This window comes from Haliotis cracherodii, unplaced genomic scaffold (assembly GCF_022045235.1).
Source record: "Haliotis cracherodii isolate W230 unplaced genomic scaffold, xgHalCrac1.p SCAF_2, whole genome shotgun sequence".
NCBI classification, from domain to species: domain Eukaryota; kingdom Metazoa; phylum Mollusca; class Gastropoda; order Lepetellida; family Haliotidae; genus Haliotis; species Haliotis cracherodii.
This window is the reverse complement of record NW_027266275.1, coordinates 57,757,000-57,770,311: the sequence shown is the minus strand read 5'-3', so window position 1 is coordinate 57,770,311 and position 13,312 is coordinate 57,757,000. Positions and strand designations below refer to the sequence as shown.

General features: G+C 40.1%; 1 protein-coding gene across 3 annotated transcripts in view; it reads right to left on the bottom strand.

Annotated features, from left to right (window-relative positions):
- The window catches only part of LOC139468277 (caskin-2-like), a 231,097-nt gene that overhangs the window by 123,907 nt on the left and 93,878 nt on the right, over positions 1-13,312 (bottom strand). For 2 of the 3 annotated variants that reach the window (XM_071250143.1, XM_071250144.1), the window contains exon 7: positions 8,501-8,609. In XM_071250143.1, the coding sequence (XP_071106244.1) occupies positions 8,501-8,609 (109 nt within the window). Of the gene's footprint in view, positions 1-1,907; positions 2,710-8,500; positions 8,610-13,312 lie in introns of those variants that run through there. The other variant, XM_071250146.1, reaches the window with a different exon arrangement.

The following is a 13,312-nucleotide window of genomic DNA, read 5'->3' as shown; positions in this document are numbered from 1 at the left end:
TTAGAATCAAGGGGTCCTGGGGCTCTAAACATTTTTATCTTACATATCTGCATCTAGGGACTCAATAAATCCATAGTAATTACATTAGTGTTATGACAAACACTTGTCAACTTTCACTCCTAATTCTGACCAGTGGCAAGGAAAACCTATGGAATGCTGGGTACAGGAATCCAATATTACAGCTGAGATTACATCAGCCAAGGGTATGTTGACTGTGAAGCTGTGGAGCATCATGGTCTCACAGCTCACTCCCAGCTGTTGGTGTTGATTCTAACCCTGGGACATGTTTCACAGCTTACGATTTCAATATTGATGAACTTCATTGAAAGCAGGTTTCTGATATTACATAAATATGGGTCTTATAAACAGTGTTTGTGAGAAGGAAATGACACAATATTGCATGGGCTTCAGCAGGGGCTGGGTGTTGCTGGCTTACAAGGTTAGGAAAACAACTCTATTTCTGGTCCGGATACTGACAAGTGCTGAGAGAATATTAATATCTTCATCACACGTCATGCCTTGCTCCCTACACACCAGGTATTGGGTAGACGGTTCAGCTTCATCACAATCGCTGAGAATAAGTCTCCCCTCGTACAAGACATGCAGCAATACAGGGGAAACTAGTTCTTTCATTTGCTCTGACTGTGAGATATCTGGAGACGCAGTTAAGAAGGTTTGTCTAGTGTGAGGTCTTCTTGATAGGTTGACTTGAGGACACATAGGTAATTCCCATTCTATAACATTTGAAAGTTTTGTCATCTGCCATGATATCCTGTAATGTCGAAGTAATATCCATATGTTTACTTAAAAGCCATGTTTACAGAAACACAAATAACAAAGAACATCTGCTGGGTAGGCTTAATATGAGTGAGTGAGTGAGTTGGGTTTAACGCCGCTTTTAACAGTATTCCAGTTACATTGCAGTGTGGGAGGAAAGCACAAAGTGATGCAGGCCTCAGACGTTTACCACTTTGGTGAAACCCACGAGCACGGGTATGGTGCTGACAAACCTAGAAACATAATTGGGGCAAACCGGGACTCGAACCCACATAGGTTTCTGGCGTGCCCACGGGACCCAACGCTGCACAACGAATCGCGGCACCTTAGAAGCCTGGGAAACCCGCGCCCCCGGCTAAATATGAATCAAGATGGAGAGATTAGTGACATAAGCGATGAATGGAATAAAAGATTACAGAAATACATATTGATAAAAATATTTAAAAAATTCAAGAAAAAACTAGAATAAGATGTTATTCCGCCACAAATGAGGACTGATATCGGACAGTTACTCTGTAGGAAAAATGCTGCAGATTCATAACTCACTCACATGAAAATATGTCCAAATAATTTAACTAGTGTCGAGCTGTCACATGCAGAATATGCTGAAGAGTACGGAAACATCAGTCTTCAAATTACCCATGTCATTCAGTTTTCAAGGTGATAAAATGATCTAATTAGCTTACAACAACAAACTGATATCAAACACAAATATATTCTGGCTGCTAGGGTGGCAAACAGATACTTAGATGATTTGGTAAAATTCACGATACACCATTAATGAGATGATCCATGCAAGTTTCATTGTACGCATTGTCCAAGGATTTCACATGGAAGATTGTGAAAATCCAGGAAGTTGACAAACAAAGTCAAGGTCATTATAAGACATCTAAGAACCATGCCAACTGAACCAAAGTTACCTGTAATTTTTGAAAACTTTCAATAATAGTATTTGTAATTACTAAAAACAAATGAAAAAGCCAGGGTGCATAGACATACATACAGGTAACACATACATATATGATGCATATCTACAAGCACTTGATGACAGACAGAACCTCCCCAGAATTACTTAATCTTGTAACTACATACACAAGTGACTGTATTTACTCATGCAGGCAAAGCCTTACCGTGCCCATCTTAATACGGAGGTACTTTGGTCTCGGTACCATACACTTCTTCAGAAACGAGTGATGATGGTCCTTGAAAGCCATTGTGATTTGATAGCTGTCACGTCAGTAGCTGGTTGCTATCAGGTGCCAGTAGCAGTCTACTGTCGTACATATCCTCGGCTGCAATCTACGCTTGTGTATTTCACCATGCTCTCACACTGGTTACACACGTTTCTCCATGAGGATGACAGTATTAATCCAATTCCCACTTGTTCCTGCTGATTTTTTTCCGATATATATTGATGGAAGCTGGCATGGTAACTTTGATTTTTCAATTAAGGTTTTTTCTTGATCTAATACTATTTTCCTTCTGCATATTTGTTGTTACGCTTCAGATATGCTGCATCCTCAAGGGAGGTTATTCATTTGTGACTAACAAAGTCTAATGATTTTTACGTCTGTCATTACATTCCACACAAAAAAGCCTGTCTATAATCAATTCCCTTCAGAACTACAAAAAGGTATTTCCAAATTTGAAAAGGTTGATGAACAAATGACATTTTGTTAATGAAAAGAAATATAGATCTTAAAAATGTCCCCTTCAAATATGCTCAAAATCATGACCAAAAAGGATGAATGTCACAAATGAATTTTTTCTTTCGGATATCTTTCATATCAAATCGCCATTAGCCAAGCTGTCTGATCCAATCTGGCACAACACTGCCACAAGTTCCCTCCAACTCCAAGACCGGTTGCAGCACAAAGCACTTTATACATGGCACTAACACATCCACTTGAAGACGAGACCAAAAAGAATATCCGAAAACACAAATAAAAATTCAACAGCTACTTATTCCTTCATTGATAAAACAACGCTCCTCAAAATGTGCTGCTCAGTCACAGCTGAGCACAGCTTGCCAGCAGCTCAAACATCAAATACAGCTTTTCTAAAAGTTGAACACTAAAGATTCCCAGTTGTCCTATTAGAAGATCTCCAGACACATTTGGCCAGGAATTCCTGAGAACCAACTAACGGCCAAGCCACCTTTGGCATCAGAGGCAGATAGCCACCCAAACCCACTGCTGCTGAATAACTACGACCATCTCAAAAAACAAAACGGCTTAGGTCTGCTTATACTACCAGGTGAGTGTTGATATCTATGCCACTAGCCCCAGAGTGGAGATAAAAAACCGGTGGTTATATCTAGGCCCCTGAAAGGTCGTCTAAATGAAAGATGGGCATAGGGGAGGGGTGGGATAACTGTTATTAGTTGATATGGAAGAGCCAGTGATATTAGTGAGATATATCTGGGCAAGATGAAAGAAGAGCAGCAGCCTGTTTGACTACTTACAGCAGCAGCTAACACCTTGTCTATTTACCCATTGTACCCTGCAAGCAAGACATGCTGCTTGATGATGTGTACATGTGTTGCTTTGCTTTGCAGAACATATGTTTGGGGAATTATATATGTCTCTTTCTGTTTGGGACCGTAACTATTGGTTACAGAGGAGATCATATGTTATGCTGCTGAGAAAAGCCATGGGTTTCAACAAAAACATTTACAGGCTCAAAGTTTAAAGTGAATATTGATGACTAAATTTATGTGAAATTTGACGTAAAGAAGAAAAAATTATGTGAAATTTGACGTAAAGAAGAAAATGAAGCTGTTTGAAAGTGAATTTTGATAATTAAATTTATGTGAATTTTTAAGTTATGAAAACATGAAACTGTTTAAAACAACTTAAGCAATCCTCAAGATTTTAAAAAATACCATTAAAAAACAAAATGATAGAGATAAAGAAAGACAAAAAGTTGTTGTTGTTGTTGAAAATAGAACAAAGACTTGTGCTAACAGGAACTAGAGATATGAAATACGACAGGGAAGATACATCCTGACAACACCAGACATGATTCTCATCCTCCCTAAACCACCCTTGAGGTTTAACCATTCTCATAAAAGCTTGATAGCATCCCTCCCATAGTGCTATTGACAAGCGAATGTGTTATCAAGTGTTGTCTTGATACACCTGCAGTGTCTAGTGTCAGGGATGGGGCAGGGGGTGCTCCTACACAGGGAAATATACAACCCTGCAGGATCTCATGGCCATTGTTTGTTTGTCCACTTCAGGCCTGCGGGGAACTCATACTCAACTGGACACTTAAACAAGGACTTGTTTTGAGAACTTATAAGGAATGGAACAATTACCTTTTGAATTGTGTACAATACTGCAAAACATAACTTTATATGAATGTATAAAATTGTTTTGGTCGATAAATAGAGTAGCTTTCATGTTTTTTCATTACTCAATATAGTTAAGTTCAAATTTAAAGTTTAAATAAAATTGAGAAATAAGTGTCACCAGACATACTTCAAATCATGCATTTGATCATAATATTGCAATTAAACTGATTACAAACATGAAGAACCAAATATGCCAATTACATAATTACTTCCATAAACAAGCCCAGACACGCCAGACCTGTATTACTGATTGAACTCTACCATCGTAGTTCTTCCAAAATCAAAGTCAGGATGAAGTAGACCAACAATACACCTGATAAGCATAAGATCCACCACAGACCATTAACCAATGCTTAAGGCAGAGTTAATCACTCATGTAAACGAGCCCCAACATCTTGTGGTTATGTTGAAAGCATCACCATGCTCGTCCCATGTGAGGCCCTGCTGGAGGCACTGAAGCAGTCACCTTGAAGACTTGTGTCAATAGCAGTGATGGGATGTCAATACACCACTGACATCTCCATCAGATGCCAACCAGACATTACGCTCCATCCAAATGGTCAAAAGAGGAGGAGGAATGATGGGACCATCGTTGTTTATTTGCATTTTTTACATGCAGGCAGAGAAAAGGCTGCAGTACCACGGGTGGTGTACAATAATGCCAACCTGATGCTTGTGTTTACCGTCTTACTTTGTGTGGATTGTAACGCACCGTCCCCTGCCTGCAACATACTTGCATGGGATGGGAAGGGAAGGTTGGGGGGTACAAATGTCAGGCCGTGACACATCAATAGTGCCGGTTCAGTGATATGTCTTTCTTCATTGTGTCTGTGACCCTCTCCTCACACTGCATGTGTATCTTGGCACGTGTAGGAATGGCTAGCTTTCATCTGACTCAGTCACAACCCTGATCATACCTGTTCTCATCTTTCCTATCTCTTCCCTAGTTTCCACTTTAAAACTGTGTTTCCATAGGGATCATATTCAGATTTAGGTACATTTCCACTTGGAAACCAGGAATAGATAAGGGGTCTTGTCAAAACATTGTAATTGAAAAAAATGTCAGTTAGTTTCTTCTTTGCATTGATCTTAAAAGGCATGCAAGTGCAGCATAGATATGGTCCGAACTTGTTTTCTTGATGTAGGAAGTTTAACTACCTGTGACTGTTTCATTAAGAATTACAGAACTAAGCAGCAGGTTTATGTTCTGTTGAAATTTTTCAATACGATTAATACATTGTTTTTGCTATTGTGGTATTTTGGGCCCATAATTTTGGGATGGGTGCTTATAAGGGTAACTATCAAATAAAGGCTTATGTAACTCATCAAGAACATGAACATGAACATTTCACACTGACCTCCCTGACACTGTATGCGCAACAGAAATCATCAGCTAGAGATGTATAGAGAGTGCTGTTTAAGCTGAACTCAAATCTAAATCAGACTAATCTTACTGATCTGAAAGAAGTCAATGTGCATTCAACGTATTAGCATGTTTCCAGGAGTCAGGGTCAACCCAGGGCCTATCTTTTGGTGAGTCTAGGTTCAATATAGTGACCAACTGGACATCTACAGCACATGGCACACACAACTTCAGTAACATCATATACATAGCATTGTGCATTCTCTGAAGCCCCAAGTTAATTTCCTTGAATAAAAGGATTATTGCATAATGCTCCACGAAGAAACAGTGGCAATGTTCTTCAAAATGTATACAACTGAACTAGTTTTAATGATTAAAACAGACATCATTTTTCATCCCATGGACTGACAGCACATATGACTTGCATTCTTTCTCATTTTCCATGCGAATAGGAAGCAATAGTCTGGTAGAACCCTAAAGTTTGAAAGCAAACATTGACAGATCACAGATTCCATACTGTAACTGAAACTGGGGCGGTCGGGTAGCCGAGTGGTTAACGCGTTCACTTGTCACTACGAAGACCCGGGTTCGATTCCCGATATGGGTACACTGTGTGAAGCCCATTTCTGGTGTCCCCCACTGTGATATTGCTGGAATATTGCTAAAAGCAACGTAAAACCATACACACTCACTGTAACTGAAACTGCAATAGTATGTTTTAAACAAACTTTAAGAAAAATACTACTTTCTCCAAAATGTCAGAGTTCATTTGAAGGCATTACCATCTATATATGAAAACAGCTGAAGATGCAGAGTAAAAGTCATTTCAAAAACACTTAGACACCTGTTGCACTCTAACATACCCCATCACCTCATCACAAGCGATAAGCCCCTCCATTAAAGCATTACAACAACATATTACACACAAACCCATATGCTACATGACATCAATATACAATGTTTCACACCTTCCCACATAGTGAAACACTTCTATTTTCCATCTATTACTATTGTCTAAATGAACAAGGATCCTGACAGCATTCTGGTCCTAACACAAAGCATCTGCTCATCATTGGCCCGGGGGTACACAAGGATCGACCTGGCAGCCTTGCCAAGTCGGTTGAATGGAGGGTTCACGTCTATTGTTTTGTCAGTGTAGAGTAGACTGATCCCGAGTAATATCAACCACCTGTGGAGGTGGCAACCTTTTCATATTGTAACACACATTTGCAGGAGATTGACTGTAATTTTGCCATTAGTTTCACCCTGTAAACAGGATATTTTTCAAACTTGTGAATTCTCCCTAAAAACTGGCCTGATGTCGCTTTGATGTGTGGGGGTGGGAATGCAGGTAGGAAGTCCCGGAAATGTGGAGGTGTTAGGAGACTGTGGTGAACAATTTGGTCGTAACCATAGCCAGATATTGCTTAATCAAATTCATATTTTTAGTCAAAGTTTTTGTCATGCCTGACAATGGGAAAAGGGCATTCGCAAGTCCATTGACAGTTCTGGAAGTAACTGTGATCACCACATGTGTCAATTATACATAATAGTGATTAAGTAAGAGAGTGAGCGTGTGAGTTTGGCTTAACACCACATTGAACAGTATTTCAGGTACATCAATGTATGTGTCAGCTTGATGTGGTATGAAAGCCAGAAGTGGTGTCTTAGATATTTTCCACTTTGGTGAAACCCACGAGCATGGGTGGGGCACGGACAAACCAAACATAATCAGTTCGAATCATATGACCCAGGTTTCTGTCACACCAAGGGAACTAACTCTGCACAGCAAATTATGGCTCCTTTAATGACTGGGCAATCCGTTTTCAAAACATGCTCTGAAAAGTAAAACTGAGTCGTCTACTGTCTTGTGCCTTGTCATCCAGTCAAACTAGCCTTGAAGACACAGGGTAAAGATTGGTACACTAACTGCCTTGATTCTGAGCAATAAAACGGCAATGTCCTTTTTGAATACCAAATTCACTTGTGTAGTGTGAGAAAGGCGAACATAGCTACTGATCCAGAATAAAGCCTCTGTTTAAAGGTCATGAACTTGAGCATTCAACGACATGTCAGTCAATCACCACTGTCAATATGGAAGTAAGAGTGAAATCCGAAAGCACAGGTAAGCCGATGCCAAACCAGGGATGATGGTACAGGCGAGGCTGGGGGACTGCCTCCGTGGTCTAGTGGTAGAGCATCCGCACAGGGAGTGGAAGGTCCAGGGTTTGATCCCCAGCCGCGTTATACCAAAAGACGTTAAAAAAGGTAGTTGTTGTTACCCTGTCTGGCGCTCATTAAGGGACTAAACCAAGGACTTGGAGGCAGTATACTGTGTCTGAGTGGGGTATTCATGTTAAACTGCACAATAATCTTGGATGTGATGTTAAAACCCACCTTACAGTGAGTGAGGCTGGGATTCAAACAAACAACCAGCTGGGACACAACTCCATAGAGTCTGCTTATGCTACTGGGCCAACAACCATCAGCCTTAATCATGATAATCTTCATCTAAATACCCTGTTGTTCATAGAGATGATAAATTGATTAAATTGTTCTACCTGGGATCGATGATGTTCCCACTGTCAGCCACTGGTTTGCCTGGCCCAGACCCAAACACACACCACAGCCTGCTGTGACTGAGATGAATATTGCTGGCTAGGGCAATAAATACCATTTCACCAACACCAGAAATCATAGCTAAGCTTGAGACACTGGTGGATGCAGCTTGAGGGATGACAATATACCCCTTGTTGGGAATCTGGGTTTGGTTAGAATACGTCTCTAGTAATCAATACTTGTTGTAAGAGGCAACTCAATGGATCCGGCAATCATGCTTGATGACTTGGTTGATTGCATGTCATTTTATCCTGATGGCAGGGGATGTTGCTCATAATATCAATCACTGGCTTGTCTGGTCCAGACTTATACAGGCCAGTGGATATCGCTGGAATAAGGCTGACTGCAATAACACTACAACAAAATAAACAGCTGGCTCTACTCACATCAAGCAACAACTTGACCACCTCAATCTTGCCATACAAAGCTGCTTCATGTAGACATGTGCCGTTCAGTGTCGCTCTATTGATATCCATTCCTGTCTGCAGCAGTAACCTGAAACAGATTCAACAATTCAGTCAAAACTTGTAAGAGTGAATGAGTATGGTTTTACGGCGCTTTTAGCAATATTCCAGCAATATCACGGACACCAGAAATGGGCTTCACACAATGTACCCATGTCAGGAATCGAACTCGGGTCTTCGTCGTGACGAGCCAACGCTTTAACCACTAGGCTTCCCGACCGCCCCAAAACTCGTAAGAATATATTATCTTGCACTGTGTTGTGTACACATGAAAAGCAAACTATTATACAATGTAGTTAATATGACAGTTTAATGGCATCTACACAGAAACAAAAAGGGTCTGAAAATGGTGGTCCATGATCTGTGGAAATAGCAGAGGGCATGCCATTATTGGAAGTCAGTAGCCCTGAGCCCAGTACCCCAGTCATTAGCCTTTTCCTGTACCTACATGTATGATAAAGTTCATCGACATGTCTGCTATTCAGTCCAGCATTACACAAAGAAACAAACACAAGTTGGAAATAATGTGAGTGAGTGAGTATGGTTTTACGCCGCTTTTAGCAATATTCCAGCAATATCACGGCGGGGGACACAAGAAATGGGCTTCACACATTGTACCCATGTCGGGAATCGAACCCGGGTCTTCGGCGTGACGAGCGAACGCTTTAACCACCAGGCTACCCGACCGCCCAAGTTGGAAATAAAAAAGATTTGATCTAGTGTTGAGCTAGTGCTATCAAGGAATTATGCTTGTAGTGAGTGAGTTTGGTTTTATGCTGCTTTGAGCAATACTTCAGTTATATAACAGTGAGGGATCCAGAAACGGGCTTCACACCTTGTACCCATGTTTCGAATCAAAACCACACCTTCGTCATGACAAGCAAACACTTAAACCACTAGGCTACCCCACCAGTCCTGCTTGGAGTTGTTCTTCTTCACAATTAACTCCCATTAACTCTCATTTATCAACACAATTTTAAAATTTACTTCAATTGTTTCCAATGAAAACTGTAGTGAGTGAGTATGGTTATACACCACTTTTAGCAATATTCCAGCAATATCATGGTGGGGGACACCACAAATGGGCTTCATACAGTTCTACCCATGTCAGAAATCGAACCCGGGGCAAATGCTTTGACCACTACGCTACCCGACCACCCCTTAAGAAAACTATAACAGAACTAACCAAAGATATCTTAACAATTGTAGTAGGAAACACTCATAGGATGCCATACAATTTAACCCATCTGGTTAATGAACCATTTTTCAGGAATTCAACACCAAAATTTCAAAGAGAAAACCCCATGTGCATTTCTAGCAGTTAAGACAGGTGTATGCAGGCTTCTTCCTCTAACGTCAGGTTATGACATCCATTACGAGCCAATCAAAACATCCTCTCTTTACTCCACTTACTGTAATGCCTTAATGTCAATATTCAATAGGAGAGTGTTTGCCAAAAAAAAGACTCCTGGGTGAACTTCTTTCAGCCAATTTGAGCCTGACCTTTTTATCGAAAGGAAATAATAAACATAGATATCCGAGGCAGGAAAAAGGATGCTCCACAAAAAAACAGGCTGTTGAGGAAGGCTATATGGAGCTTGTGATACCCTATCTATAGTGCTGGCCACGATAAGGCCTGCAGGATATGACATAAGCTGTGCAATAGCAGGAGCAACTGTACTTGCAGCGACAACGAAGCTGACGGGGTCGTTGTAAGGACAGTAGGGCTGGGACAGGAAACTCGGGTCAGGTGGGTACTGAGTAGGACCCAGGAACCCACAGGACTACACGGACCCGATGTTAGTCATGTGATATATTGTTTCATGACAAATTTCACTATATAACTACATGGTTAAACGACGATTCTAAGTCTCTCATGTTTGCATTTCTTCATGACTATGAACACTTCTGACTTATATATGTTTGAACGAAGCTAAAACTTCAGTCAATTTCATTGTATGCCTGACCACAGCGTTTAATATGTGTATCTAAATACACGGCTGCTGTCAAACTATTCCCAATTGGACATTTTGGAGCTATCTCTTGACACCAACAGCGGGTACCCGGGTAGGGTCGGGTAATAGGGGTGTGGGTACCCAGGTAGTAAATTTGGACTCATCCCAGCCCTACAGGACAGGTACTTAAAGAACTACCTCGGGTACATATCTGCATGCAGATATATACCCAATGCAGGGGTCCGGAAAATTTAAAATCCCAATCGGACATTTACATTTATGCCACGCCCCCTTCAAACAGCGTGTTTTAGTACGACTTTTTACACACAAATTACAAGTTGTTACGTATTCATAATATGATGAATTATGAATTGTTTCAATTTAAATTGTTTAATTCACCGGACAATTAATAACAAATAATATCATTTTAGATTTATATGGAAAACATTCGTTTGTTTCTGTTATAATAACGATCTGTCAACGTTGTGAACGGTCTAATTAATATTCATGAGTCTGCTAGAGTGTACGCGTTGTAACATTTGGATCGAGACTATTATCCCATATTTGGTTATCATGTGACCTCACGGGAAAAGTTTTTTTTTTAAACTAAAGATTATTTAAAACAAGACAGATAATATAATCATAAATCCTAAACTATCGTTGATAGCAGTAGTTATTTGAATACTTTTTCATCTGTACTTAATTATTGACCATAAAAAAAATTGTTATCGATCGTCACAGAAAGCAAAATGGCGGTCAATCAAGATTCAATATACGACTAGCTACTGAAAACAATAAAATCTGCAAATCCTCGTTGTATGTCAACCAAGTGAAAGTCGTTAGCCACGACTTACAAAATGATCATTCAGACTTTGAGGGTTTGGCAGATCCGCTCGACTGATCTGCATCGGTCGACTGGCTGTCGTCACGCTTTCGCTTCTTGACTGAGGTTACGTATCGTAGCATTGTGAGGATAATGAGGTATATCGATGATGCAAGGTATTTATGTACAGTTGTAAATACATTTTACTCAAATTAACAAGATGTTCTCAGTAATAAATCCTCGATTAATCAGTGTCAACTCAGTTTATTGCCTATTACAGTGATTGACCGATTGCACTATCATTCTAGGTACGATGTATTTACAGCAATCAAAACAAACAAAGCTTGTCAGTGTAGATAATCTTCATTGTGTTACAACTGCAGACAGAAATTGCTCAGTCCTAACTGTTGATCATGTCCGGTCAAAATTTAAGAATGTCCGGACAATACTTTTTAAAATGTCCGGACAGAAAAATTTAAATGTCCGGTAAGCAATATTTTAGACCGGACATTTGAGATTCCCAATCGGACATGTCCGGCGCATATGACGGTTTCCGGACCCCTGACCCAATGGAAAGTTTTTATTCAAATATGGACTTAATATGAATTAAATCCCCTTTTCGATGCTGAGGGTTGGTTGGTGAGTTCGGGAAAGGGTAATTTAAGCTGTATCAACTCTATCCATGAATGTTTTCTAAGGGCAGACCAACAGACATGAATTATATATCAACAGCATTACAGGTTATGCCGTGAATGAGAACAAATAAGAAGGTATTAATGTCCACAGTTTGGTGGATGGGGTCAGTTGTTCAGTATTTGATCAACCTTCAAGACTTATATCAGCACATGAAACTCCCTTTAATCCATCAGCGTGTCACAACTGTCAGTCAGTACTGTGAGGCCTACCATGGGAATCACTGCAGCCCAACTCTACCAGGAGAACAAGACGTGATACGTCCAGAGCTCCAGGTAACTATTTGGGCAATGAGTTTTTACTCTAGGGTTTCTATTTTAATTGGTTTATCACATTTTCCATTGGGTAACCAATATTTTTTAAATCCAAAAGAGTGAACATTTTAAGATTTGATAAAAATGAGATAATGTTTTAGATGTATATAACCATGATAACTGTTCTAAATATATTGGCTTGATTCGGAAAGTAAATTAGCTTGTAATTTTGTTTCAGAAATTAGCTCCTTTTTACACTTGCTGAAAAATCTTCATTGGATATTTACATGTGCTGTTATTATACATTTGAGTTTTTCATTAACGCATGCGTTGATTGTAATTAGGTTTTGAATATTTTGCTGGGGCGTTTCACCAAATACCCTGCTTATCTGCTTATCACAAGATGTGGGATTCAACCACATTCTTCTCAGAGGGCCTGTGCTAATTGATCCTTGTTATAAGGGCAACCTTGTCGTGCTCTAATTTGACCTATTTGAAGCCCATGAGCCAACAACGACCCCATCAGAGAAAGTGACACCAGTGTGAGTGAGTGGGTTGAGTTTTATTCTGCTTTTAGCAATATTCCCGCCATATCATGTCCAAGTATGGGCTTCAGACATTGTAACCATGCGGAGAATCAAACCTAATAGAAGGAACTGCAGCATATTGAATGACTGGGACAACCGTACCAACTAACCAAATATGTACACCCATAAGGATACTGTCGTATCAGCACAAAGTCAACCTCACCTATCTTTATAACCATGTCTTTCACCAGTTCAAGGCCCCCACTGTTTAATAACCACATATCTAATACTTCATCATGCTCCATACCATTATACTTATCCTACATTGACTGACATACTTCACTGATACCTACCTACACTTGTTCACCTAACATATAGCAGAGCCAGTGCCACCCAAGCGGGGTTCCAGCATAACGGTATGTCTAACACATTAGCACAGTCTTGGTGGATCCACACCTGATAGTAAGTTCAGGGGCCACTCG